The 25,984-nt window shown below is 61.6% G+C and overlaps 1 protein-coding gene across 2 annotated transcripts; it reads right to left on the reverse strand.

The window, feature by feature from the left end:
• Positions 1-10,304: 10,304 nt before the first annotated feature.
• On the reverse strand, positions 10,305-25,651 carry SSC5D (scavenger receptor cysteine rich family member with 5 domains; the record flags this gene model as incomplete). Of its 2 annotated transcripts, none has more annotated exons than XM_080643979.1 (14): positions 10,305-11,830; positions 15,120-15,287; positions 18,785-18,952; positions 19,079-19,393; positions 19,467-20,024; positions 20,600-20,917; positions 21,748-21,924; positions 22,249-22,566; positions 23,419-23,727; positions 24,180-24,293; positions 24,462-24,581; positions 24,698-25,006; positions 25,254-25,280; positions 25,627-25,651. In XM_080643979.1, the coding sequence occupies 14 exons, from the start codon at positions 25,649-25,651 to the stop codon at positions 10,305-10,307; spliced, it is 4,452 nt and encodes a 1,483-aa protein (XP_080500105.1). The 2 variants fall into 2 exon arrangements, with proteins under 2 accessions (XP_080500105.1, XP_080500106.1); XM_080643980.1 differs by having other exon boundaries at positions 15,111-15,287.
• Between the last annotated feature and the right edge of the window lie 333 nt (positions 25,652-25,984).

Genomic DNA, 25,984 nt, shown 5'->3' on the forward strand with positions numbered 1-25,984 from the left:
CGCTCCCTGTGTGCGCGCGCGCGCGCGCGCGCGCGCGCCTTCCTCCATCTACCCCAGGGCCTTTGCACTTGCTGCCTCCTCTGCCTGCGGTGCTCCCAGCTCCTCCCCTCACCTCCTGGGGACCTGCAATGCTTCCACCTGGGGTCGCCCCCCCCCCTCCAGGCAGCACTGCAGGGGCCCCAGCCTGGCGTCACCACCCCACTGTGCTCTGTGGCACCCAGTTCCCCCAGCGGGCACCCTGCCGGGGCGTGAGGTCCTGGAGGCGGGTCCCGCCTGTCCTGTGCTCCGTGTGTCCCACGCAGCCGCAGCAGGGGGCAGAGGCCTGTGGAATGAGGGGGCCCCTGTGGCTTTGCCCCGCCTCCCCTCCTCCCTCTGCTGGGGGTGCCCTCTTGGTGAGGTGCCTTCTCCTCCCACTCCAGCCCGTCCCTGCAAATAAAGTCCACCTGACCCCTCCGCTCCGTGAGGCTGTTGGTCTGTCAGCTCAGGGCAGGGGAGGACACCGTGTGTGTGTGTGTGTGTGTGTGTGTGTGTGTGTGTGTGTGCGCGCGCGCACTCAAACAGGAGAGAGCATGTGCAGCAGGGAGAGAGGGGAAGGGAGACAGAGACAGAAAGAAAAAGACAGGTGGAGACAGAGATAGAAAGAGAGACAGAGATAGAGAAAGACAGATGGAAAGAGAGAGAAAAAGAAAGAGAAAGGGAGGGACAGAGGAAGAGAAAGACAGGCAGACGGGTGAAGGGCAGGCGCCCACAGCCGGGTGTGAGCGGCTCTGGGTGTGCGGTGTGGGCCGGCTGCGTGGGCCGGGTCTCGGGGCCTGTTCCCGCGCGCCCCTCCGCGTGTGCAAGGAGACGGATTACAGGGAGCTCGCAGGTGCCCGCTGTCGGCGACAGGAGTGGGAGTGGGTGGAGCGGGTATTCCCGGGTACCTGTGTGTGCCCAGCCCCTGAGCCTGTGTGTGTGTGTGTGTGTGTGTGTGTGCGGTCACACTGTGTGTGTGTGCGCGGTCACACTGTGTGTGTGTGTGCGCGGTCACACTGTGTGTGTGTGTACGGTCACACTGTGTGTGTGTGTGTACGGTCACACTGTGTGTGTGTGCGCGGTCACACTGTGTGTGTGTGTACGGTCACACTGTGTGTGTGTACGGTCACACTGTGTGTGTGTGTGTGTACGGTCACACTGTGTGTGTGTGTGTGCGGTCACACTGTGTGTGTGTGCGCGGTCACACTGTGTGTGTGTGTACGGTCACACTGTGTGTACGCGGTCACACTGTGTGTGTGAGCGGTCACACTGTGTGTGTGTATGCGCGGTCACACTGTGTGTGAGCCAGAGGGGCCAGCATGGAAGCTGCGGTGCGCTCACTCTGTAGCCGTGGATCCCTGTCTGTGTCCCCGAGGCCTTGAGTGTGTGTGTGTGGAGGGCAGCGGGGGGGGGGGGGGGGGGGGGCGCGGGGGGCGGGGGAGGGGGGGGCAGCGGCCGGCGCCACCGCCAGTCACCAGCTGGGCCCCTGCCCCTTCACACCTCCCAGCGCACCAGCCCCCTTGGCAGCCGCCCTGTTTGCAAACACTCTGTCTTCCTCTCCGCGCCCTCCTTGGCCGCCAGCCCAGCGCGAGGCTACAACCAGAGCTGGATCCGGTGTCACTCCCTCCTGGCCCGTCCACACACCCGCTGCCCCTGCTGTGCCCACGAGGCATCATGGGGGGGGGTGACAGAGTGTGTGGGGTGAGTGACCCCAAGGGCCCTTTGAATCCAGGTTCAATTCCGAGGACTGGGGACATGGGCCCCTGTCCCGGGCAACCCCGGTGAGCTTCCTGGAGGAGGGGTCGTGGGCATGCGTGGAGGAAGGGCATGATCAGGGCCTCCTGCCGCCTTATCCATGAATCTGAAATAGATCCGAAATAGCCTGAGCAATTGGGCCAAGAATGTGTCCCCGAAGAGCCAGAGGCGCCGGAGCGGGTGAGGCTGGGCAGAGGGCAGAGGGCAGGGGGCAGAGGTGGCTGCAGACGGTGTTAATTGGTAGCAGCAGCTGAGGCTTAACTGGGAGGTGACAATGACAGGGATGGCCCAGGGGCAGGGGAGGACAGAGAGGCCCAGGAAGGGCGGGGGAGGGCATGCTAATTAAATATTCATTAATTAAGTGACACCCGACACTCATTGTAATATTTAGTGTCCAGGAAGCTCCTCAGCTTCCAGGCAGGCGCATGGGCTCGGACCCTCAGGCCGCCGAGCCCCAGGTGGGGGGGGCAGTGACGGCCCAGCGCGGCCATGATGCCCACCTGTGCCCGCGGAAGGTCAGGGCAGAGGTAAGACTCGACCCCCGGCTGGCTCCTCTTTTTTAAAAATATATTTTTTTATTGATTTCAGAGAAGAAGAGAGAGAAAGAGAGAGAAACATCCGTGATGAGGGAGAATCATGGATCGGCTGCCTCCTGCACGCCCCACACTGGGGATCAAGCCCGCAACCCGGGCATGTGCCCTGAATCAAACTGTGACCTCCTGGTTCAGAGGCCGATGCTCAACCCCTGAGCCACACCAGCCAGGCATGGGATCAGCTCTTAAATGGCAGGGATGTCCTGTTACTGTCAGCGGGTGAAGGGGCCCTGTGCAGGGGTGGGGGGTGGGGCAGGGAGGCTGGGAGTGTGAGCACGAGTGTGTGACAGCGTGAGTCTGCGGTGAGTGTGGAAGTGAGCGTATGAGCATGAGTGTGCATTTGTGTGTGAGAGTATGAGAGCTTGTGTCAGTGTGAGTGTGCATGTGAGAATGTGACGGTGGGAGGGTGTGCATGTGAGACAATGAGTGTGAGAGTGTGTATTTGTGAGTGAGAGGATGAGAGCGTGTGTCACTGTGAGTGAGTGTGCATGTGAGAATGTGACGGTGGGAGGGTGTGCATGTGAGACAATGAGTGTGAGGGTGTGAGTGTGCATTTGTGTGAGTATGAGAGTGTGTGTCAGTGTGAGTGTGCATGTGAGAATGTGACAGTGTGAGGGTGTGCATGTGAGACAATGAGTGTGAGAGTGTGTGCATTTGTGTGTGAGAATGTGGGAGTGAGTGTGAGCAGGTAGGTGGAGGGAAGGGTGAGTGTAACTGAGGAGTGTGTGTGGGCACACGTGTGTGAGAGTGAGAGTCATGTGAGCATGTGTCTGTGTGTTGGTGAGGTGGTCACACCTGCCTTGGAGGAGACTGGAGTGGGGGCACCTAAATGAAGACAGAAAATGGCCCTAACCAGTTTGGCTCAGTGGATAGAGCGTCGGCCTGCAGACTGAAGGGTCCCAGGTTCGATTCCGGTCAAGGGCATGTACCTTGGTTGCGGGCACATACCCAGTGGGGAGTGTGCAGGAGGCAGCTGATCGATGTTTCTAACTCTCTATCCCTCTCCCTTCCTCTCTGTAAAAAATCAATAAAATATATTTTTAAAAAGTTTAAAAAAATAAATAAAATAAAGCTGTGGGGGGAGTAAGGCAGACGATGGTGCATGTTGGCGAGGACGTGGACAAGCTGGTGGAGTGGGAAAATGGGGCAGCGACTGGGGAAGACAGCGTGCCCTTCCTCTACATGCGGGAGACAGAGTTCCCGTGTGGCCCAGCAATTCCGCTCCTAGGTGCCTGCCCACCAGAAATGAAAACGTACCTCCACGTGAATGTTCACCCCAACATTATTCACGGTAGCCGAACACCGGAAACAACCCAAATGCCCATCAACAAATGGGTGGGTACACAAAGTGGGGTCCCCCCGAACAATGGAATATTACTCCCCCATGCAGAGGAAGCCCTGTCATACGCTGCATCACGGACGAACCTCGAAATGGAAGAAGCCAGTCACAGGAGATCACACCTACGGATATGAAATGTCCAGAATAGGCAAATCCATAGGGAGAGATCAGTGACTGAGGCAGGGGGTGGGGGGGGGGAAGGGGAGATGGGGAGTGATGGCTAATGGGTACAGGTTTTCTCTTTGGGGTGGTGATAGGGGTGGTGATGGGGGTGGAAAAGTTATAAAATTTAGGTTGTGGTGAGTGTTGCATAATTCTCAGAAGATATTAAAAAACCACTGAATTGCCCTGACCGGTTTGGCTCAGTGGATAGAGCGTCGGCCTGCGGACTGAAGGGTCCCAGGTTCGATTCCGGTCAAGAGCATGTACCTTGGTTGTGGGCACATTCGCAGTAGGAGGTGTGCAGGAGGCAGCTGATCGATGTTTCTCTCTCATGGATATTTCTAACTCTCTCTCCCTCTCCCTTCCTCTCTGTAAAAAAATCAATAAAATATATTTTACATAAATAAATAAATAAATAAATAAATAAATAAATAAATAAATAAAAACTACTGAATTGTAGGCCCCGGCTGGTGTTGCTCAGCGGTTAGAGTGTCGGCCCCTGCACAAAAGGGTTTCGGGTTGGATTCCTGATTAAGGGCACGGACCTGGGTTGCAGATTTGATCCCTAGAGGCAAACAATTGATGTATTTCTCTCACATCAATGTTTCTCTCTCTCCCTCCCTCCAACCCTCCATTCCACTCCCTTTAAAAAAAAAAGAAATAGAAAACAAACCCCACTGAACTGTACATGTAAAAAGGGCGAATGTTGTGGCATGTAAATTTCGCCTCAGTGAGGCTGCTTAAAAACACAAACCAAGCATTTCCCAGGGGCCCCTGCTGTGGTCTTGATCAGTCCCCTCACCAAGCCTCCAATTGTCATTAAAAAGAAAAGGAAAACCTGACCCCCTTTTTAAAAATATATTTTTTTTTATTGGTTTCAGAGAGAGAGAGAGAAACATCCATGATGAGGGAGAATCATTCACTGGCTGCCTCCTGCACGCCCCCTACTGGACATCAAGCGGGAAATCCGGGCATGTGCCCTTGACCGGAATCCACCCTGGGACCCTTCAGTTCGCAGGCCGACGCTCTATCCACTGAGCCAAACCGGTTAGGGCCAGGGACAGGGTTTCCTAATTAAAAAAAACAAAACCAGCCCAGCCAGTGTGCTCAGTGGTTGAGCGGCGGCCTATGAACCAGGTCACGGTTAGATTTGCAGTCAGAGTGCATGCCCCTGGGTCCCCAGTAGGGGGCGTGCAGGAGGCCGCCGATCATGTTTCTCTCTCTCCCTCTCCCTTCCCCTCTGAAATCAATAAAAATGAATAAAAGATAAAAAGTGTTTTCCTTCTCCCCTGTCTCTCTCTGTCTCTGTGTTTCTGTCTCTCTCCGTCTCTTTCTATCTCTGTCTCTGTGTCTCACTGTCTCTGTCTCAGTCTCTCTGTCTCTCCATCTCTCTGTCTCCATCTCTCTCTGTCTCTCTGTCTCCATCTCTCTCTGTCTCTATCTGTGTCTCACTGTCTCTGTCTCCATCTGTCTTTGTCTCCCCGTCTCTGTCTCTCTATCCCTGTCTCTCTGTCTCTGTCTCTCTCCGTCTCTCTGTCTCTGTCTCTCCATCTCTCTGTCTCTCTCCGTCTCTCTCCCTCTCTCTGTCTCTCTCTCCGTCTCTCCGTCTCTCCATCTCTCCGTCTCTGTCTCTGTCTCTCTGTCTCTCTCCATCTCTCTGTCTCTGTCTCCGTCTCTCTGTCTCTGTCTCTCTCCATCTCTCTGTCTCTGTCTCCGTCTCTCTGTCTCTGTCTCTCTGTCTCTCTCCGTCTCTATCTCCATCTCTGTGTCTCACTGTCTCTGTCTCAGTCTCTCTGTCTCTCCATCTGTCTCTCTCCATCTCTCTCTGTCTCTGTCTCTGTCTCTCTCCGTCTGTCTCTGTCTCTCCATCTCTGTCTCTCTCCATCTCTCTGTCTCTGTCTCTGTCTCACTCTGTGTGTCTCTGTCTCTGTCTGTCTCTGTCTCTCTGTCTCTCTCCATCTCTCTGTCTCTGTCTCCGTCTCTCTGTCTCTCTCTGTCTGTCTCTGTCTCTCTGTCTCTCTCCGTCTCTATCTCCATCTCTGTGTCTCACTGTCTCTGTCTCCGTCTCTCTGTCTCTCCCTGTCTCTCTGTCTCTCCCTGTCTCTCCATACGCATATAAATATTAGTTGCTGAGCGCAGTTGTTGCTGGCAGATCCTCAAGGGCGCGGGGATCGAGGACCGCGGCACTTGCCAGCGGGCGGGAGGCCAGGAGCCCGGCCACCTCGTCCCGCCCCCGGTGCCTACAAAACGCAAAACCAGAAGCCAGAACGTCAGGCGACGCCACACCCGCAGCTGCCGGCACCCCTGCTTGCGGGCGAGGTTTGGGGGGGACCAGAGGGCGGCGCCTTGCGGGGCCTCCGTGGACACTCTCTTTGCGAGCAGCGCATGGGGTGCAGTGCGGTGCACAGGCCCCGAGTGACGTCGGCAGCCGCCGCGACCGGCCCACCCACGTTGTTCACAGGCAGAACCTGACCCCGTGGGTCTGGGAGGCCCCCGAGTTCCGCTTTGGGACCCGCTGCAGGGCGAGGCCCTTGCTCCTGGCCCCCAGGTGGCACTGGGGCGCAGGGAGCTGGGAGAACACGGGGCGGAGCTCTGAGCCCACGTCCCAGCTCAACTGCCAGTGACACGGGCCTCGGGTCCACTTGATTCTTCGGGGTTTTCTTCTTATTTCAGAGGGGAAGGGAGAGGGAGAGAGAGAGAAACATCCATGATGAGAGAGAATCATGGATCCGCTGCCTCCTGCACGCCCCACCCTGGGGATCCAGTCCACAACCTGGACATGTGGCCTTGACGGGAATCGAACCCGGGACCCTTCAGTCCGCAGGCCGACGCTCTATCCACTGAGCCACACCAGCCAGGGCTCTTCGGGGTTTCCTATGGGGAGGTCAGGTCGCCCGCCCATGGGTCTGGGTCTCCGCTTAGGGGCGCACCCTCTGCTCCTGCTTTGCCGGGAGAGCATGTCTGCTAACTGGGTGTTTTCTCTGCATCTGCCCACAGCTCGCGGGGCCAGGCCTGCGCGGCTACTGTTCTCAGCTTGTTGCGAGCTGGCGGGCACGGCCCGGGCTCAGCTGTCCCGTGGGAGGTGTCCGGGGTCAGAGCCAGCCGTAGTGGGGGCTGGCGACCAGCCTGGCCGCGGGCCCGGGGGCCAGATGTTCGGGCTTAGCTGCCTGGCCAAGCAGGGATAGAGTGACCAGCTAATTGAGCACCACTTCTCGGGGCCTGGCAGAAGGTGCCGGGGGCGGGGGGACCTTGGGCCTGAGTGCCCGCCCGCCTCAGCGGCCCCGGCTCCTGAGGAGGGGCCCGGAGCCCGCACCCCCCGGCCGGGGCCGTCTGGGGTGACTGGGAGCCAGGGTTCGCCTGCTCCCCCGGAGACAGGAAAGGAGAGCTTTCGTTCCCCAGCTGGGACGCATCCTGGGAGCCCCGAGGACCCAGGAGGGCAAGGGGAGTGCGGGCAGGAGCGGCACCCCGGCCCGGCAGGTCAGCAGTTATTTAAGTCTCAGGGCTTAGCGAGGCCCGGGAAACAGGAACCCGCTGCGTGCTCCTTCGCCTGTTGGCGGGGCGGACGGTCCATCTATCAGGACCCCCAGACAGTGCCCCCCCCCCCCAGCGTGTAACTGGACCCCGTTGGCCTTTGCAGGGCTGCGGGGGCGCCAGCTCCCTGACCTTCCAAGACCTGTGAGCCAGGCTCGGACCGGCGAGCGGAGAAACAGGCCAGCGGTTGCTGCCTGAGGCGGCAGGAGCCAGGCCAGGGGAGGGGGCCTCCCAAGTGAGGGCCCAGGACACGCGCTGAGGCCCCGGGGAGGGCCAGGGCCCACCCAGAGAGGGGCCGGCTGGGAAGGCCATCCCTGGAAGCCCAGGCCAGAGTCCAAGCAGGGAATTCACGCCCTTGGGGCCGAGTTCCCGCTCTGCTGTGTGGCCTGAGGCAGGAGCTGACACTCTCTGTTGCCTCCTGAAGTGGGGACCTGTGGAGAGGGGCTACAGTGTCTGGACAGGTTCAAGCCTTGGACCAGGGGTGGGCAAACTTTTTGACTCAAGGGCCACAATGGGTTCTTAAACTGGACCGGAGGGCCAGAACAAAAGCATGGATGGAGTGTTTGTGTGAACTAATATAAATTCAAAGTAAAGGAGCGGAGGGGAGAGCAAGAGAACCCTCTGCTCTTTCGGCTCCACGGGCCGGATAGAACAGCCGAACGGGCCGGATCCGGCCCGCGGGCTGTAGTTTGCCCATGGCTGCGGCTTGGACTGATGAGAAGGCACAGTCCTCTCATGGCCACGGGCAAGTCCCAGCGTGGAGGGCAGGGCCTCCCAGCACAATCATAGCCAACAGCTATGGTTGTCAGCTTGAACCTGTGGTCTGAACACGTGGCCCCACGTGCCTGAGTGATGTGGGCTTGATAGAGTTCAGGTGCATGTAGTTGAGTCGGATCGAAACCCACCAGAATGTTGTCAACATCTTGACCACGCCCTTCCTTTGCCCCGTGGCATCGGCTGTAAAATAAAGACACGGCTTATCGTCCGTGGTGCTGTCGCTGACTCTCCATCCGAGAGGGCAGCGTCCCGCTGAGACCCAGCTTTCATTCTCTTGTCTGTCTTTTCTCCATCCTTCACCGCCCCCTCTCAGGCTCACCCTCCCTCCCTGGAAGGACTGCAGGAGGTACGGAGGTACGGAGGGCACAGGCTACGGCAGACACACAGGAGCACGGCCAGGACATGACCTTGAACCCAGGGGAGCTGGCCTCGGGCACCGACTATCTTACGAGCGATGGCCCTGGGTCAGACCAGCCTGGGTACCCACGTTCCCCGTGACCTGAGCTGCGACGTGGGGATAGATACGGTGACACCGTCACATGAGGAGCACGCATCCAGCGCCAGCCCTGCGCCGAGTGCTCTCAGCGCGCACACACTCGTCACTTCCTCGTCACAGGAACCCAAGGTTACCCCCTGGTACGCTCGGGGAGGCGCCGGCCCAGAAGTTGAGCAACCGGCTCAGGCTCCCAGCCCAGGCACTCAGACACCTTCTCCCATGTTCACGCCTCTCTGCTGAGCTGCGGGGACAGTGCGCTCCTCGGCGCGTGTTCATGAAGGTAAGATGACCTCACACGCCCGGGCTCAGATGCCTGGAGCGGCGTCCCGTGCGTGCGCCAGAAGGCGCGGGTGCGATTCCCGGTCAGGGCATGTGCCCAGGGTGCAGGTCCCATCCCCCGTCGGGTGTGTACATGAGGCAACCGATGGATGTATCGCTCATATTGACGTTTCTCTCTCTCTCTTCCGCCCTCTATAAGAAGAAAGACATCATACAAGCCAAGTCCTGAACGCAGAGCCATGGGAAGTGCCCGAGGAGCATTAGTCGTGGTTGTAACTGATGCTCTCATGCATCCAACAGACCCCTGCAGGGTGCGCACTCTGTGGCCGGCTCTCCTGTTCACATCCGTAAACAAGACGAGGGTTTCTGCCCTCAGGGGGCTTCGTCAGCACTGTTATCACGTCATGACCGTCTCCATCAACATCACTGTTACCATCATGGCCATCGCCATCATGATCATCTTCAAGACCATCGTCACCACTACAGTCATCTCCACCATCACCACCACCATCACCATGATCCTCTTCATCACCATTATCTCCACCAGCATCATCACCACCATCACCGTCACCATCATCTCCAACATGGTCACCACTACAATCATCTCCCATCATCCCCATCACCATGATCCACTTCATCACCATTATCTCCACCACCATCATCACCACCATGATCATCATCGTCACCATCATCTCCACCACCATCATCACCACCATCACCATGGTCATCATTGTCATCATCTCCATCATCACCACCATCATCACCATGATAATCATCTTCATCACCATTCCCACCATCATTATCTCCATCACCATCATCACCACCATCACCTCCACCACCATGATCTTCATCACCATCATCACCATATCACCATCATCACCACCATCATGTTCATCACCACCATCACCATGATCATCTTCATCACCATCATCACCACCATCACCATGATCATCTTCATCACCATCATCACCACCATCACCATGATCATCTTCATCACCATCATCTCCATCATCACCTCCACCACCATGATCTTCATCACCATTATCTCCATCACCACCATCACCTCCACCACCATGATCTCCATCACCATTATTATCTCCATCACCATCATCACCATGATCATCTTCATCACCACCATCAACCTCACTAGCATCATCTTCACTGTCAGAATCACCATCATCCCTCACCACCTTGCACGGTACCTGTGCTATTCACAAACGGATCAGCCTTGTGATTCCATCTCTCCGGGGTTCCTCCAGTCCCCCAGAAACGTCACCCACATCTGGTTTTTAATTTGATACTTTGGTTTTCCTTTTTCGGTTGGGAGTGCCTCACGCCCCTCCAGTCCCAGGGAGGGTCACACGTCTCCCCGGAGAGGCCTCTCTTCCTCCTCTGGGGTGGTGGTGGTTGGGGCAGGTGTGCTGGGGGGCCAGGCGACCTCTGCCAGTCTCTTCACAACCTCACTCAGCTGCCCCAGGCCCTGGGCAGCCTCCACCAGCTGGGTCAGCCCCAGGCCCAGGGCTTGGCGCTCCCGCTGGTCCCGCTCCAGGGCCAGGGTCAGCCCCTGCAGCTGGCTGCCCACGTCCCTCACAGCAGCCACCAGCTCCAGCAGGGCAGGTGGCTCGCAAGCCATGACCCTGACAGGTGGCACCGGGGCCACACAGGGGCCAAGGGGGCCTGGGCTCTGGCCAGGGATTGGCCCCGGGGTGAGATTGTCAGGAGGAGGTTGATCTAAGGGGTGGGCCGTGGGGGACAGGCGGAGGTCCGGGATCACAGTGGGGTCAGAGGCTGCGTGTGGGGTCTGAGGAGGGGGAGGGGCTGGTCCGTGGCTCTGGCTTCTGGGTGGCTTCAAGCCCTCCGTGGATGGGGCGTCCATGCTTGGGGCTGGTGAGGGGCTGGAAGGGTTGGACTCTGAGTCTGGAGAGGGGTCTAGGCTCGATACGTGGGATGGGGAGGGAGGAGGGGCCCCCATGAAGGTCAACTGGGGGTGCAGGCTGGGCTTGGCTGTTGGTGCTGGCGTGGGGGAGGAAAATTCTGTTTCCAAGGAAGTTAAAAGGGACTCAGTGGTGACCCCAGGGGTTGAGGTAGGGCCAGGAGCCAAGGTGGGGTGAGTAGTGGTCGTAGGGTGAGGGGTCGTGGTGGGGTGAGGGGTTGTGGTGGGGTGAAGGGTCGTGGTGGAGTGAGGGATTATGATGGGATTAGGGGTCGATGTGGGGTGAGCGGTTGTGGTGGGGTGAGGGGTCGTGGTGGGGTGAGGGGTCGTGGTGGGGAAAGGGGTTGTGGATGGGTGAGAAGCTGTTGCTGGGTGCGGGGTTGTGGTGGGGTGAGGGATCGTGGTGGGGTGAGGGATCGTGATGGGATGAGGGGTCGTGGTGGGGGGAGGGGTCGTGGTGGAGGGAGGGGTCATGGTGGGGGGAGGATTGGTGAGGGGAGGGCTTGTGGAGTGGCCTGGGGATTCCGAAGGTTCTGGGAATGTGTTGGGGTACAGAGTTGTGTCAGATCGGGGGGTCAGCTCTGAGGTGGGGGAAAGGCCAGTCACAGCAGCTGGTGCAGAGGGGTCAGAGGTCAGTTCTTTGGGCAAGGTGGGCGGTGGGGTGGGAGAAGGCTCAGGGGTCAGCGATGGACCCACGGCGGCCTCAAGGGTGGACCCAGGCAGGCCGGGGGTCACGGTGAGGTCAGCGCTCTCCCAGGAGGCGGGGTCTGGGCTGGGCGGCCGAGTGTCCGCGGGGGGCGAGGTCACCTCCGTGGAGGGTGAAGCTGCGTGGGCGGTGAGCTGGGGCGCCGCGTGGGAGGTCACTGGGGGGCCCGGGGAAGGGGCGGGGGGCGCCGTCCTGGCCGCCGTGGGCCGCAGCCGGCTCTCGGGCCCCGGTTTCTTCCCAGGACCTGGAGGAGGAAAGATGGACAGCTGAGGTCAGTCTGCCCCGCCCACCCCACGGCCCAGAGATAGGACGGCCAATCGGAAGGCGCAGAGCCTCGTGACATCATCGGTCGCCGGCAGATTCGCCCCGCCCTATTGCTCCCTCTTCCCCCGCCCCGTCACCGCCTCCTTCGATGTCTCCAAGCGCCACCTGGCGGCCCCCATTGCAGGAGGATGCTGGGATGATGTGCAGAGGGTGGGGGGCATGTGGGGGGTCGGGGGGTGAGAAGGTGGGAGGCGGGGGTGGGGAAGTGGGGCAGATGGGAGGTGGAAGGGGGAATGAGGGGGTGGGGGAATGGAGGGGTGGGAGGTGGGGAGGATGGGGGTGGGGGATGGGATGCGGGAGGGGGCAGAAACGTGGGGGGATGCAGGATGGAGAAGGGATGAAAGGGGTGTGGAAGCCTGCAAGAAGAAGCGGAATTCGGAATCCGGGAGAGCTGGGGAATGTGGGGGTGTGGAGGGTATGGGTAGGACGGAGGGGGCGGAGGAGGGGGGGTGCAGGGAGATGGGGAGGGTGTGAGAGGTGCCTTTAGGTGCAGAAGCGGGAGGGGTGGTGCAGGAGGTTCAGGGAGTCATCTCAGTAATCAAGGTACATGTGTTTGTGCCGAATTTAAAACAATCAAAATTAATGCGAAACATCCACGGTATGTCAACATTTCAACCCAAAACAAGACTGACGGGGCGAGATTAGGGGGCGCCCGGTGAGGTCGGTCGGATCCTGTCTTTGTTTAAAATGTCGATATTCCGTTCACTGTGGCTTATTTTCCCATTAATTTTGAATTTTAAAACTATTGCGTTAAGATTTTATTGATCCTGCCCTAGCCGGTTTGGCTCAGTGGCTAGAGCATCGGCCTGCGGACTGAAAGGTCCCAGGTTCGATTCCGTTCAAGGGCACATGCCCGGGTTTCGGGTTCGATCCCCAGTGGGGGGCCTCTCATCATTGATGTCTCTCTCTCTCTCTCTCTCTCTCTCCCTCTCCCTTCCTCTCTGAAATCAATAAAAATAGACTTTAAAAAAAAAAGATTTTATTGATCCTGATGACTGAGAGGTTGGGCGCCCCCTAAAGTTAGGACCCGAATAAGAAGCCTCATCCTCTCCCAGGCTGGGCGGCAGCCCCGGCTCGCAAAGGTTGTCGGTTCGATTCCCCGTCAGGGCACAGGCCCGGGTTTCAGGCTTGACCCCGGGGGCGTGCAGGAGGCAGCGGATGGACGTTTTGCTCTCACATGGATGTTTGTCTCTTCCTCTCTCTCCCTCTCCCTTCCTCTCTCTCCCTCTCCCTTCCTCTCTCTCCCTCTCCCTTCCTCTCTCTCCCTCTCCCTTCCTCTCTCTCCCTCTCCCTTCCTCTCTCTCTGAAAAGAATAAACTATTTTGAAAAAGTTAACCCCCTTTTCCAGATGAGGGAAATCAGGCCGGGAAGGTAAGTAACTTGCCCAAAGTCTCACACACACACACATACACACATACACATACATGCATACACACGTATACACACATACATATACACACACGCATATACACACATACACACACACACACACACACACACACACACATACACACACAGAGTTTGCACGTTGCAGGGACAAGATTTGAACCCAGGTCCTTTGAACTCAGAGTGAAGGCCATTGAGTATTACTGTCCAGTGACGGGGGCGTTCTGTGGTCCCGTGCGGACCCGTTTGAGCCCTTCACATGTGCCTTGTTCCACTCAGAGACACAATGTTTCCTTCTTCACATTTTTGATCAGTTAAGTTTGGGTCACCACCTGTGCTGGAAGCTCTAGCAGGGGTCCTCACACTTTTTAAACAGGGGGCCAGCTCCCTGTCCCTCAGACCGTGGGAGGGCCGGACTATAGTTTAAAAAAAAAACAAACTATGAACAAATTCCTATGCGCACTGCGGGCCCGGGACGCGTCGGCTGCTAAGCAGGACAGGCAGCGGCACCCGGCGGGCCGGATCCATGTCCTCGGTGGGCCGCATGTGGCCCGCGGGCCGTAGTTTGAGAACGCCTGGGAGTGATACTGATTTTTTTTTTTTAAATCCTCACCCGAGGACATGTTGTTATTGATTTTAGGAAGAGAGAAAAACATCCATGTGAGAGGAACATCAATCCCTTGCCTCCGGCACCTGCCCCAACCAGGCATAGCACCCGAGACCTGGGCGTGTGCCCTGACCGGGAATCGAACCCGAAACCTCTTTGGTGCACAGGCTGAGCCTCGGCCAGCTGAGCCACCGCCAGACCAGAGTGGTATTAGCGATTTCTCGTGTTCCAGCCCAAGGTGCAGAGAGCTTCGCTGATCAGCCTCCTCTGTCCAGTGTCACCAACAGCCCCTACAACGTCTCTTCCTGTTTTATTTTTCTCCTCTTCCTCCCCAGTCCCCATCCCCCTCACCTCCTCCCGTAGCTACCTCCACGAACGTACTTAACATATGTCCTTACACATATGTGTGTGTGTGTGTGTTTTCAAATATATTTTTGATTGATTTCAGAGAAGAAGAGAGAGGGACAGAGAGGTAGTAAATCAATGATAAAGCCCTGACCAGTTTGGCTCAGTGGATAGAGCATCGGCCTGCGGACTGAAGGGTCCCAGGTTCGATTCTGGTCAAGGGCATGTACCTTGGTTGCAGGCACATCCCCAGTAGAAGGTGTGCACGAGGCAGCTGATAGATGTTTCTCTCTCATCGATGTTTCTGAATCTTTCCCCATCCCTTCCTCTGTGAAAAATCATTAAGATGGTTTTAAAAAATAATAAAATCAATTATAAGAATCATTGATTGGCTGCCTCCTGCAGGCCCTCTACTGGGGATCCAGCCTGCAACCCGGGCATGTGCCCTGGCTGGGAATCGAATCATGACCTCCTGGTTCATGGGCCGACGCTCAGCCACTGAGCGTACCATTTTCTTATTGCTTTGTCCGAGTGACTTGCACAGTATAGGTTAGGGTTTCTGAACCTGGGTCATTGGCATTTGGGGTGGGATGATGCTTCGCGGGGGGCTGCCCTGTGACTGGTTGTGTGACACTATCCCTGGGCCCCCCCCATGAGGCTCTCAGTCGTGACAGACAATCCTCACCATCGTCAGAGAGTGCGCATCGCCCCAGGTGAGGACCAGTGGTGTAGGTAGTAGCCCCTTGTTTCGGGTACACCTCTGCCGGGTCTTTCTGGGGTAAGGCTGGGTGTCCATTGGGGAAATTGGGGTCCATCTCTCTACCCCACCCCACTAGCATCCTCGTCCCCTCGCACCGGCCACGGGCCTCACCTGCGTCTCCGTGAACCCTTGGAGCTGGAGAGGGTTCATCTGGGCTCCTGGTGGTGCTGGTGGTAAGAGTGGGTCCAGGCGCGCCTGTGGTGGGGGTCCCCTTGGCCCCGGCCCCTCCTGAAGGTGTGCCCCGTGTCCAGGAAGGCTCTTCAGAACCATTCTCGCCATCTGGGGAGATATGGAGAGCTGAGTCCCCCCCGGATGGAGAGCTATGTGTCCCCCCTGGATGGAGAGCTGAGTCCCCCCCTGGATGGAGAGCTGGGTGTCCCCCCCCCCGGGATGGAGAGCTGGTGTCCCCCCTGGATGGAGAGCTGGTGTCCCCCCCCTGGATGGAGAGCTGAGTCCCCCCCTGGATGGAGAGCTGGGTGTCCCCCTGGATGGAGAGCTGGGTGTCCCCCTGGATGGAGAGCTGGGTGTCCCCCCTGGATGGAGAGCTGGGTGTCCCCCCTGGATGGAGAGCTGGGTGTCCCCCCTGGATGGAGAGCTGGGTGTCCCCCTGGATGGAGAGCTGGGTGTCCCCCTGGATGGAGAGCTGAGACCCCCCTGGATGGAGAGCTGGGTGTCCCCCCTGGATGGAGAGCTGGGTGTCCCCCCTGGATGGAGAGCTGGGTGTCCCCCCTGGATGGAGAGCTGGGTGTCCCCCCTGGATGGAGAGCTGGGTGTCCCCCTGGATGCAGAGCTGAGCCCCCCCCTGGATAGAGATCTGGGTGCCCCCCCCCTGGATGGGAGAGCTGGGTGTCCCCCTCCCTTCCACTCTCTCTCAAAAAAAAAGGAAAATATCCTGGGGTGAGGATTAACACAAAAATAAAGTAATAACACTAATAATAACAGTAACCAAGTGGGCTCCACCGAATCACACAAATCCTTAAACCTGGAGACCTTCCCAGCTGCAGTGACAGAAAAAGACGCGAAGACAGACCGGGGGGGGTGGTGGGGGTCAGACAGAGGGAAGCTGCTGACAGAGGAAGGGCCGTGACCCAGGGCGTGTGGTGGCTTCCGGAAGCGAGAGGAGGCCAGGGAACCGTCTCCCCGGAGCCCCAGCAGGGATGCAGCCCGGGAGGCTTGGGGCCTGTGACCCACAGAACCGCAGAATAAGCGGGTGCTGTGAGCAGCCACTACACGTGGGAGGGGGTGCCGCAGCCACAGACACCGACTCAGCGAAACACGCCAAGCTGAGTCTCGGGGAGAGGACAGCGTCCTGGGCCGGCAGGGCCACTGGCCCACTCCCGCCTCTGCCCCCTGGCAGCGCCCTCGCTTCCCGTGTCCTGCAAACCCTACATCTCCAGCGTGAGGTTTCCCTGATCGCCCAGCTAAAGCATCGCCCTGCCGGGACCCACAGCTGGTGCTCATTTACGGCAAGTAACTCTCACAACCAGTGGTTTGTGGTTTCCCACAATTTCACACACAGTTTGCTCAGTGCCTAGGGGCCCGGGGTCCCCCCCACCCCCGGCTCCCCTTGCTTCCCCCCACCCCCGGTAGTTGTAATTCTGGGGGAGCCACAGCTGAACCCACGTGAGGTGGATTGCAGGAGGCGGCTGATTGATGTTTCACGTGTGTAACGACTTCAGTGATTTGGTAATCGTTCCCAGTCTAAGGAGCAAAATGTGTGTGAAATCGTTTAAAACGGATCTCAAGCCCGGCCAGCGTAGCTCCGTGGTTGCACGTGGACCTATGAACCAGGAGGTCACGGTTCGATTCTCAGTCAGGGCACATGCCCAGGTTGCGGGCTGCATCCCTGGTGGGGGGGTGTGCAGGAGGCAGCGGATCAATGATTCTCTCTCATCATTGATGTTTCCATCTCTCTCTCCCTCTCCCTTTCTGCGATCGATAAAAATCTATAATAATAAAAGCATAATATGCTAATTAGACTGGACGTCCTTCTGGACGAAGCCAGGGCTGCAAGGGAAGCCGGTGCCAGCAGCCAGGGAAAGGAAGGCCTACTCTTGCACGAATTTCGTGCATGGGGCCTCTAGTATTTTTTAAAAATAAACTGGATGGATACAAGACACTGGGGGGGGGGGGCAGGTAAAGGCATGTACTGGGGGGTAGGGGAGGCTGGGGGTAGGTCAATGGGGAAAAAAAGGAGACATATGTACTACTATTTGTAATACTTTAAACAATAAAAAAATGCTAAAAAATAAAAATAAATAAACAAACAAACAAACTGGATCTCAAGCGTGGCGCCTGAGTTCAAGTTTATCGTCTCTGAGCCTCGCTGTGTCCCCGCACCTGAAACCTGGGTGTCAGGACAGGAGCTATGTCACCCCGTTGTGGGAACCTGCGTGCCCAGCAGAGCCAGCGAGCTCTCCTGGACTCCCCACGGGAACTCTGGAGCTGTTTTCAATTTCACAGAAACTGAGGCCCAAAGTGGCGGAGTCCTGGTTTTCAAGGTCACCTTGCTAGTGAGGCTGGCATTCATGTCAGCTGTTCCTCCCATTCGCCACCCCACAGCATCCCCGCCCCTCCCTCCAAGTCTCCCCATTCCTGAGCTCCCATGTGGGGGTCCCCGGCGCGGGGTGCAGCTCTGCACGGATCAGCGCTCAGCACTGCCTTCTCCCTCCAGGAGAGACAGGGACTCCCGCCCGCCCGGACTGGCCTCCGCACAGCTGCACGCGCCCAGCCCCTGGCCGTCCCCGCCGCGAGGGGGCGCTGTGGGACAAGGAGGCAGGGAACAAAGGACTGGAATCCAGGCTGCACGGCACCCCGTAGCGTCCCCTCCAGAAACTGGGCAGGATAAGGCCCCCTTTCCTCCCCGCACAAATGGCAGAGCCTCCAGGGCCTGCTCCTCTTCCCGTTCCCCCAGCACAACCCCACCCCGACCCCCACAGCCACGCCGCGGGGCCACAGCGCGCTGCGCCGCTTTTATTGCCGCGGGCGTGGTCAGCCGGCCAATCAGCCAATCAGAGGTGCAGCGCGCTGGTGACGTCACAAGATGCAAGGCCGATTGACGCTAGTTCCTCCCACCCCCTCCATCCTCCGCCCCGCCCCTCTGGCTCCGGGGCTGCAGTGTGCGCATGCGTGCTGGGCTGGTGGAAAAGGCGGGAAAGGAACGAGGGGCGTGGTCCTCCGGGAACCAGGGAAGAAGCTACCCGGCGAGAAATGGGGAGCGTGCGAGGCGGACGACCAGGGACAAAATGAGCTGGAGGCAGGCGGAGAGATGCGCAGCCGCAGAGATGGAGGGAGACAGACCGGGAGATGGGGGACCCTGCTGGCCAGGGCAGGGGTCAGGCTGCGGATAGACCCTCCATGCAAGTGCCCCCCCACCTCTGAGCCACAGCCCCACCCCGACCAGAGCATGCACTTGGAGAAGGGGTTTCAGGGAGCCAAGGTTGGAGATGATCACGTGGGTACAGGGTGGCCCCCAGGCCCTGGAGTCCGGCTCTGGATCGAGGGCACAGGCTTGAGTATCCCAGCAGAACCCCAGAGGCCCCAGTAAGTTACTGGGGGGACATGGGCTGGAGCTGTGTTCTCAGAGATACACTGGGTCCCCTCTCACAGGCTCTGGAGGAGAGCCAGAGGTGGGGGAAGGTTTTAGGGCCCCTGGAGCCGAGGAAGCATGCCCGGGATTTCTGCGACCCGGGCCATCTCATCAGGAGGGTCTTTGTGGAAACCCTGCGGGGGGTGCATGGAGACCCCCCACCCCCCGCGCTGGCCATGCTCCTCACCTGGGCCCGGGAGGCGCCTCCTCTCTGGGGAGGGGACCCCAGGGCTCCGGGTGCTGCCCCAGGAGACAGTATGTCCAGGCGCCCCTGCAGCGGGCGTCCCCGGGGCCAGGTCCTCTCCGGAGGTGGGGTCCCACGTCCAGGCGGGATAGTCCTCCTCGTCGGCGTGGCCTTGGGAGAAACCAGGAGAGGTCTGGCCCCGTCCTGCCTCGGAGGCCCCCTTGCAGAGTCTCCCAGAGCGCCTCGGGCCCCGCCCCCCAGGCACCTGACTGTGCCCCGCCCCCCGCCCCCCAGTACCAGTGCAGGCCAGCACCACGTCCTCCTCGTGGCCGCAGTTGTGCTGTCCCCAGGCCCCCGCGGGGCAGTCGCTGAGCGAGGCCTCCGTCCCTCTGCAGCCCACGTCATCCAGCCAGATGGGCCCGGCGCCGGGGCCGTAGTGGGTTTTGCCCACGCGGGGCCGGACTCGTCCACAGCCCAGCTCCCGGCAGGCCACGGCGCTGTCCCGCAGGTCCCAGTTGTCATCGCACACTGTCCCCCAGTGTCCGGCGTGCCACACCTCAAGCCGGCCGGCACACCGGTTAGGCCCATCGGCCAGACGCACCCGGAAGGGGCCTGCAGTGGGAGGCCCCGGGTCAGGAGGGGTCACCCGGGGTCAGCCTCGCCCCTTCACGTGCCCTCCACTCACCTGACCCCCCGGGGGAGCCCCCGGTGGGGGAGGGGGCTGGGCCTTTGGATGACTCTGGAGGGCCTTCTGCTGGGGTCTTGGCTGATGGCTCCACAGAGGACCGAGGGACGTGCTTGACGGTGGCCTCGGGGGTCACCTCTCCGGGATCTTGAGTGGTTGGCATTGTCACAGTCTTAGAGGTTCGCTCCCAGGAGGCTCGGGGGGTCGGCGTTGTGCTGATGTGTGAGGTCAGCTTGTGGGGGGCCTCGGTGTTCAGGGCTGTGGTGGTCCGGGAGGTCAGTTCGGGGGGACCCCGCGTGCCCGGGCCCCTGGAGTGTTTAGTGGTCGGTGTCCCGGGGGCCGGAGTGGTCGGCCGCCTTGGGTGCTTGGTCACCCACTTCTTGGTGCTCTTGGGCGTCTTCCCGGCGGCCTTGGTGGTTTGCTCGGGGACACTGGGGCTCGGCCCTGCGGAGGGCTTGGTGGCCAGCTCCCCCGGGAGCCAGGCGTCGGGGTCTCTGCCCAGGCCGGGGAGCCAGCTCCAGCTGAAGGGGTCTGAGATGGAGTCCAGGCCGGGGGTCCCTGGGAGGAGGAAGGGAAACAGGGACAGTGGCAGACCTCAAGGTGCCAAGGTCGTCCGGCCATGCCCCGCCCTTCCTCTCATCTCCCCTCCCCAGACAGTCACCAGGCTCCCATTCATTCATTCATTCTTTTATTTTCCTTTCCATGTCTTTTAAAATATATTCTTATTGATTTCAGAGAGGAAGGGAAAGGGAGTTCCCTGCCACAGAGCTTCCCTCTGGCGTCTCTCCCTGTCCCCGTGCCCCGACGTACCCTTCCTCTCATCTTGGGGAGGACAAAGCTCCCTCTGTGTGGGAGACTTCCCTGACTCGGGCAACTCTGCCACTTGGTTGCTGTGTGACCTTGGGCGAGTTCCTCAACCACTCTGTGCCTCAGAGTCTTCATCGGTAAACTGGACATAGCACCCGTCAACCTGGCCTTACTGCGAGATGTGAATGCAGTCACGTGTGGGAAAACACCCAGCCCAGGGCGTGGCCAGAGCAGGCAGGTGCTTAGTGGACATGCCTGTGGATGCTAGTTCCTGCTCCCTCCTCCAGGAAGCCCTCCGGGAGCCATGGATGGCAGGGGTTCCTTACCAGTGCACGTGACGCCAACGTCCTCATTGTGAGCGCAGTTGTGCTTCCCCCAGGGAGCAGCAGGGCAATCAAAGAGCGACGCCTCGGTCCCCACACACCTCACGTCGTCCAGCCAGATGGGGCCGGAGCCCCAGCCGAAGCGGCCTGCGGAGGGGTCCGGCTGCCGAGGCCCGCCGCAGCCCAGCTCCCGGCAGACCACAGCGGAGTCCCGCGGGTCCCAGCTGTCGTCACACACGGTGCCCCAGCGCCCGGCGTGCCACACCTCCAGCCGGCCTGAGCATCTGCTGGGCCCGGCCACCAGCCGCAGCTGGGGGGAGCCTGGGGTGGGAGAGACCCAGAGAATTAGGGTTGAGGAGGCCTCTGCTGGCTGAGCCCTCCTCCCCCTGCCCTCCCTCCATGCTCCCTGCAGGCAGCAAGCATTACGGAGCCTGGCTGTGCCATCGGCACTGGCACGGAGATCAAGGGCCAGGCAGTGCGTGGTTCCTTGGCAAGCTCAACCTAGAATCGCCAGGTGATCCCACTCCTAGGGACCCACCCACCAGGGGAACGTGGTTTTCAAACAGACCCCGAATGCAAAGGTCACAGCAGCTGTATTCACAGAGCCAGAGGCCGGGAAAGTCCTAAAATGCCACCCACAGGTAAATGGACACACAACCGGGCCCAGCGGCACGATGGAATATTACACAGCCATGAAAAAGGAAGGGGCCCTGGCTGGTGTGGCTCAGCAGATAGCGTGTCGGCCTGTGGACTGAAGGGTCCCAGGTTCAATGCCCGGGTTGCGGGCTGATCCCCAGTAGGGGGCGTGCAGGGGGCAGCCGATCCATGATTCTCTCGTCATTGATGTTTCTATCTCTCTCTAAAAATCAATAAAGTTAATAATAGTAATAAGGCCTAGATTTGGAAACACAGCCATGGCTGACCCACTCCTCCCAGGATCTGTGAGCAGGAGGCGGTCTTCAGAAAGCATCGTGCATTTCAAGGCCGGGCCGCAGGGCCTCCGCGCACCAGGCCTGGCGCCTGCCCCTCGTCCCCTCCTCCTGAGACAGCCTCTGAGCAGAGGGGAAGGCACTGAAGTCTATGGGGGCAGGGGTGGGGTGGGGGAGCAAACAGAAGCTAAGACCCTGTTTTGGGGAGCAGAACAGACTCACCAGTTTCCGGCCCAGGCTCCCAAGGGGCCGTAGGGGAGGCCAGCGGCGGGGAGATGTCTGCGGTCCTCGAGGCGGGGCGCGCCGTGGGTTGCTGGGGCCTGGACGAGGCGTCCCTGGACTTGGAGTTGTTGCTGCCCGCAGCGGAGGCCGTGGGAGGGACATAGGCGAGAGGCATACCTGGGCGGGGCAGGGGCGGGGCAGGGTCACCACCTCCCCCCGCCTCCGCGCCCGCCCCGCCCCCTCCACAGCAGGGCCCCGCCCCCTCCACCGCAGGCCCCGCCTCTCCACCACAGGACCCCGCCTCCCCGCCACAGGACCCCGCCCTCCTCCTCCACAGGCCCCGCCCCTCCGCCACAGGCCACCCAGCACCCAGGGAGATGAGGTTTCACGGGGTGGGATGGGGCAGGTAGGAAGTGTGAACCGAGGAAGTGGGGGCAGGGGGTACCGAGGGAAACACACAGCCCCCCACGTGGTGCCCGCCACGCGCCGGGAGCCCCTCACCGTCGCACACGGCCCCCGCGTCCTCGCGGTGGTGACAGTCGTGCTGGCCCCAGGGCCTGGACGCGCAGAACCGCAGCGCCGTCTCGTTCCCCCGGCACCGCAGATCGTCCAGGAGGATGGGCCCGGCCCCCTCCCCGAAGAAGGCGCCGCCGGGGGCGGCCAGCGCCCCCCCGCAGCCCAGCTCGCGGCAGGCCACCGCCGCGTCGCGCAGGTCCCAGGCGTCGTCGCACACGGAGCCCCAGCGCCCGCCGTGCCACACCTCCAGGCGGCCCGCGCACCCGTGGGGGCCGTCGGCCAGGCGCAGCCGCGGGGCGGGGCCTGGACGCGGGAGAGAGAACAGAGATGAACCGTGAGGCCTCCGCCCCATGCGGCTGGACGTGCGGAAAAGGCTCCACCGAGCCGGGAGGTCCCTCGCTGAGAGCCCACCCCACGCCCCTGCCTGTTCAGGGTGGGCGCGGGAGGCTGGCCCGGCTCCCACTCCCGCTGCCTCCTGGGAGGCACCCCCCCACCACCACCGCTGGGGGACCATCCCTGTCTGAGGGCACATCCTGGGCGCCGTCCAGCACATCTGCCCAGCAGCCCCGACCGGCGCCCAGGTGCCCTGAAGCCAGAGGCCTGCAGACCTGGCTCATGGCCCTGGGCTGGCGCGGGGAAATCGTGCCGCCCCCCCTCACCCGCTTCTCACTGAGAACTAACTGCTGGTCCAGACAGTGACCTCTCTAGGGAGTATTTATGTTGGGGTCAGAGCTGGACGCCACTGGGGGGCGCAGTTCATCCCTTCCTGCCAATATGGGGGTCACCCCCACTCAGTGCTCCAGGGTAGAGAACGCCTGCCTGCCGCCCCTCCTATGGACAGGCGCTCCCTGCAGCGTCTGAGAACTGGAGGTGTGAAGGCACCTGTGGCTCCCTTCTCCCCGACAGCATAGCGGAAGCCTCGGCTCACCTCCCCTCCCTGGGACGGGGACCCGCTCTGGTCCCCGTACATCCCACCCTGGGCAGGTGGAGGGGCCTCCCATCCGCCAGCCCCCGGCCCTGTGCTCCCTGCCCCATTCTGGCTGGCCTTGGTCCCCACCATCCCCGATGTGTCAGACGAAGGGAGACACCACAGACCTGGCTGAGGGTGGCGGGGGGTGGGGGGTGGAGGACCCAGGCTCCCGGCCGTAGACACACCTGTGCAGACCAGCCCCGCGTCCTCGCTGTGGTCACAGTTGCTCCGGCCCCAGGGGCTCCGGGGACAGTCCCTCAGGGCCTGCTCTCCGCCTCCGCAGCCCACGTCGTCCATCCACACGGGCCCTGAGCCGGGGCCGAATCTGGCCCCCCCAGGGGCGGCCAGCGCCCCCCCACAGCCCAGCTCCCGGCAGGCCACCGCCGCGTCACGCAGGTCCCAGCCGTCGTCGCACACCGTCCCCCAGCGCCCGCCGTGCCACACCTCCAGGCGGCCTGCGCACCCGTGGGGGCCCGAGGCCAGGCGCAGCCGCTCTGGGGGACAGACAGGGGCCTGTGTGAGGCAGCCGGGAGGGTGCTGGCCTGAGACCCCCTGCCAGCCAGGCCCCAAGGGAGAGCTGGAATCTGACTGGCGGCAGAGGGGGGGGGGTGCTGGGTGCTGGGAGCAGACACCTGGGGGCCCTGGTCGGGTCAGGAAGGGACCGGGCCTGCCTCTGAGTCCCGAGGGCCACAGGTTTTTGTTTGCTTTTAGCAGTCTTTAAATTGAATTTTAGAAAAAGAGGAAGGGAGCGGGAGGGAGAGACAGCCACATGGATTGGCTGCTCCTGAGCCATCCAGCCGCAGCCCAGTCATGTGTCCTGACCGGGATCAAACTGGCAGCCCCTGGGGTCACGGGAGGATGCCCAGCCTGGGTCCCACCGGCCAGGCCTCGAGGCCGCAGGCTAGCCGGAGGACACCTGCACCCCATCGGGGTCTGCGGGGCTCACCCTGGCGGGGGCCGCCGGCTGTCAGCAGCGGGGCCCTGGTGGACTTGGCCTGCTTGGGTGGCCGGGGGCTCTTCTTCCGGGAGCTGCTCTGGGGGGTCCCAGCCGGGCGGGGGGCTGGGAGGGAGACAGCAGGGAGGGCGGTCAGAAGCCACTCACCCCTCCTGCCTGGGGCTGTGAGGGGACCTCCGGGGCTGGGGAGGCCGGGGCAGGGCCGTCCGGGAAGGCCCCTCCCCTGGCTGAGCAGAAGCGGGGGGGGGGGGCAGGGGCAGGCGGGCGGCTCACCATGTGTCACGGGGGGCTCCTCAGAGCTGGGGCCCAGCTCCCCGGGCAGCCCCGGCCAGGGGTCCCCGACCAGGATTGAAGGGAGACCATCCGTGTCCCTGGAGTTAGCCACACGCTGACCTGCGGAGAGCCGTGGGTCTGTGGGGAGCTGGCCCCAGAGAGGCCGGGCAGGCCCTGGGGTCCTGGAGGGAGAGCCCTGGCCCTCGAGTGACGGGGCCGAGACTCGGGGTCCTCACCTGCGCAGACGACCCCCGCGTCCTCCTCGTGGGAGCAGACGTGGGCCTTCCAGCCCCGGTGGGGGCACAGGCCCAGCTGCCCCTCGCCGCCCCGGCAGGCCAGCTCGCTCAGCCACACGGGCCCGGCGCCCTCCCCGAAGAAGGCGCCCGCGGGGGCGGCCAGCGCGGCCCCGCAGCCCAGCTCCCGGCAGGCCACCGCCGCGTCCCGCAGGTCCCAGCCGTCGTCGCACACGGTCCCCCAGCGCCCGCCGTGCCACACCTCCAGGCGGCCCGCGCACCCGTGGGGGCCGTCGGCCAGACGCAGCCGCTCTGGGGGGGGGGCGGAGGAGAGGCTGTGACCTCTGGGGGCGGGGGGCCCTGGGGCCGGGCTGTCCTCAGGGTGGGGCTACAGGCCAGCACCTGGCTGCTGTGGGGACCCCCATCCTGGGGCCCAGGAGAGCAGGGTGAGACCCTGGTCCCTGTTGTAAGCGGGTGACGGGGCCTGAGGTCACAGCCGGATGGGGGAGCAGGGTCCCGGGGGAGGGCAAGGCCAGGAGGGGCGGCGGGGGGCACTTACCAACCGCCTGGATCCCCATCAGAGCCGCTGGAAGGGAGGGTGAGGGTGTGACACAGTGAGGGGCAGGCCCAGGGTGCTCTCAGCACAGGGCCCTGGCCACACACACCGGGGACCAGGCTAAAGGTCGAATGGTGGGTAAACCCCCACAGGGTCAGGGCTGCTGGGGCGTGATGGGGGGCAGACAGGTCCCTGGGGCTCCTCAGATGGAGGGCGCAGAAGGCTGGGTCCCTGGGGGTCAGGCGTGGAGGCACATGTCCTGCATCCCCGAGCACCAGGGATGGGCCCCGGAAGTCTGAGTCCCTCCAGTGATGAGCTCAGGGGTCAGAGGGCGGGGCCCAGGCCCCCGAGTCCCGGAGGAGAAGGGGTCACTCACCCAGGAGGCAGGCCAAGACCCTCATGTCTGCTGAGCCCGGGGCAGGGAGGGGGCGCGAGGGGGTGGGAGCGGCGAGGGGAGGGCAGCGGTCAGGGGAGGACGGGACGGGGACGCGCCCGCCGAGGCGCCCTGGACCCGGGAGGAGCAGGCAGGAGCCGGATGCTTTGCCAGGAGCAAGAGAGGCTGCCGGGGAGGCAGCAGGGGACAGGAGGGGGCGGGGAGGGGGCTGGCCGCGGCCGAGGCCTGGGGAGGAGGGGGGTTGCGGGGCGGGAGGGAGGGTGTCCAGCTGCAGACACCCACACAGCCGCCAGCTCCCGGGCGGGCGCAGAGACGCTCAGGGGCCGGCTGGCTGCAGGGA

This window comes from Plecotus auritus (assembly GCF_963455305.1).
Source record: "Plecotus auritus genome assembly, chromosome: 10".
NCBI lineage: Eukaryota > Metazoa > Chordata > Mammalia > Chiroptera > Vespertilionidae > Plecotus > Plecotus auritus.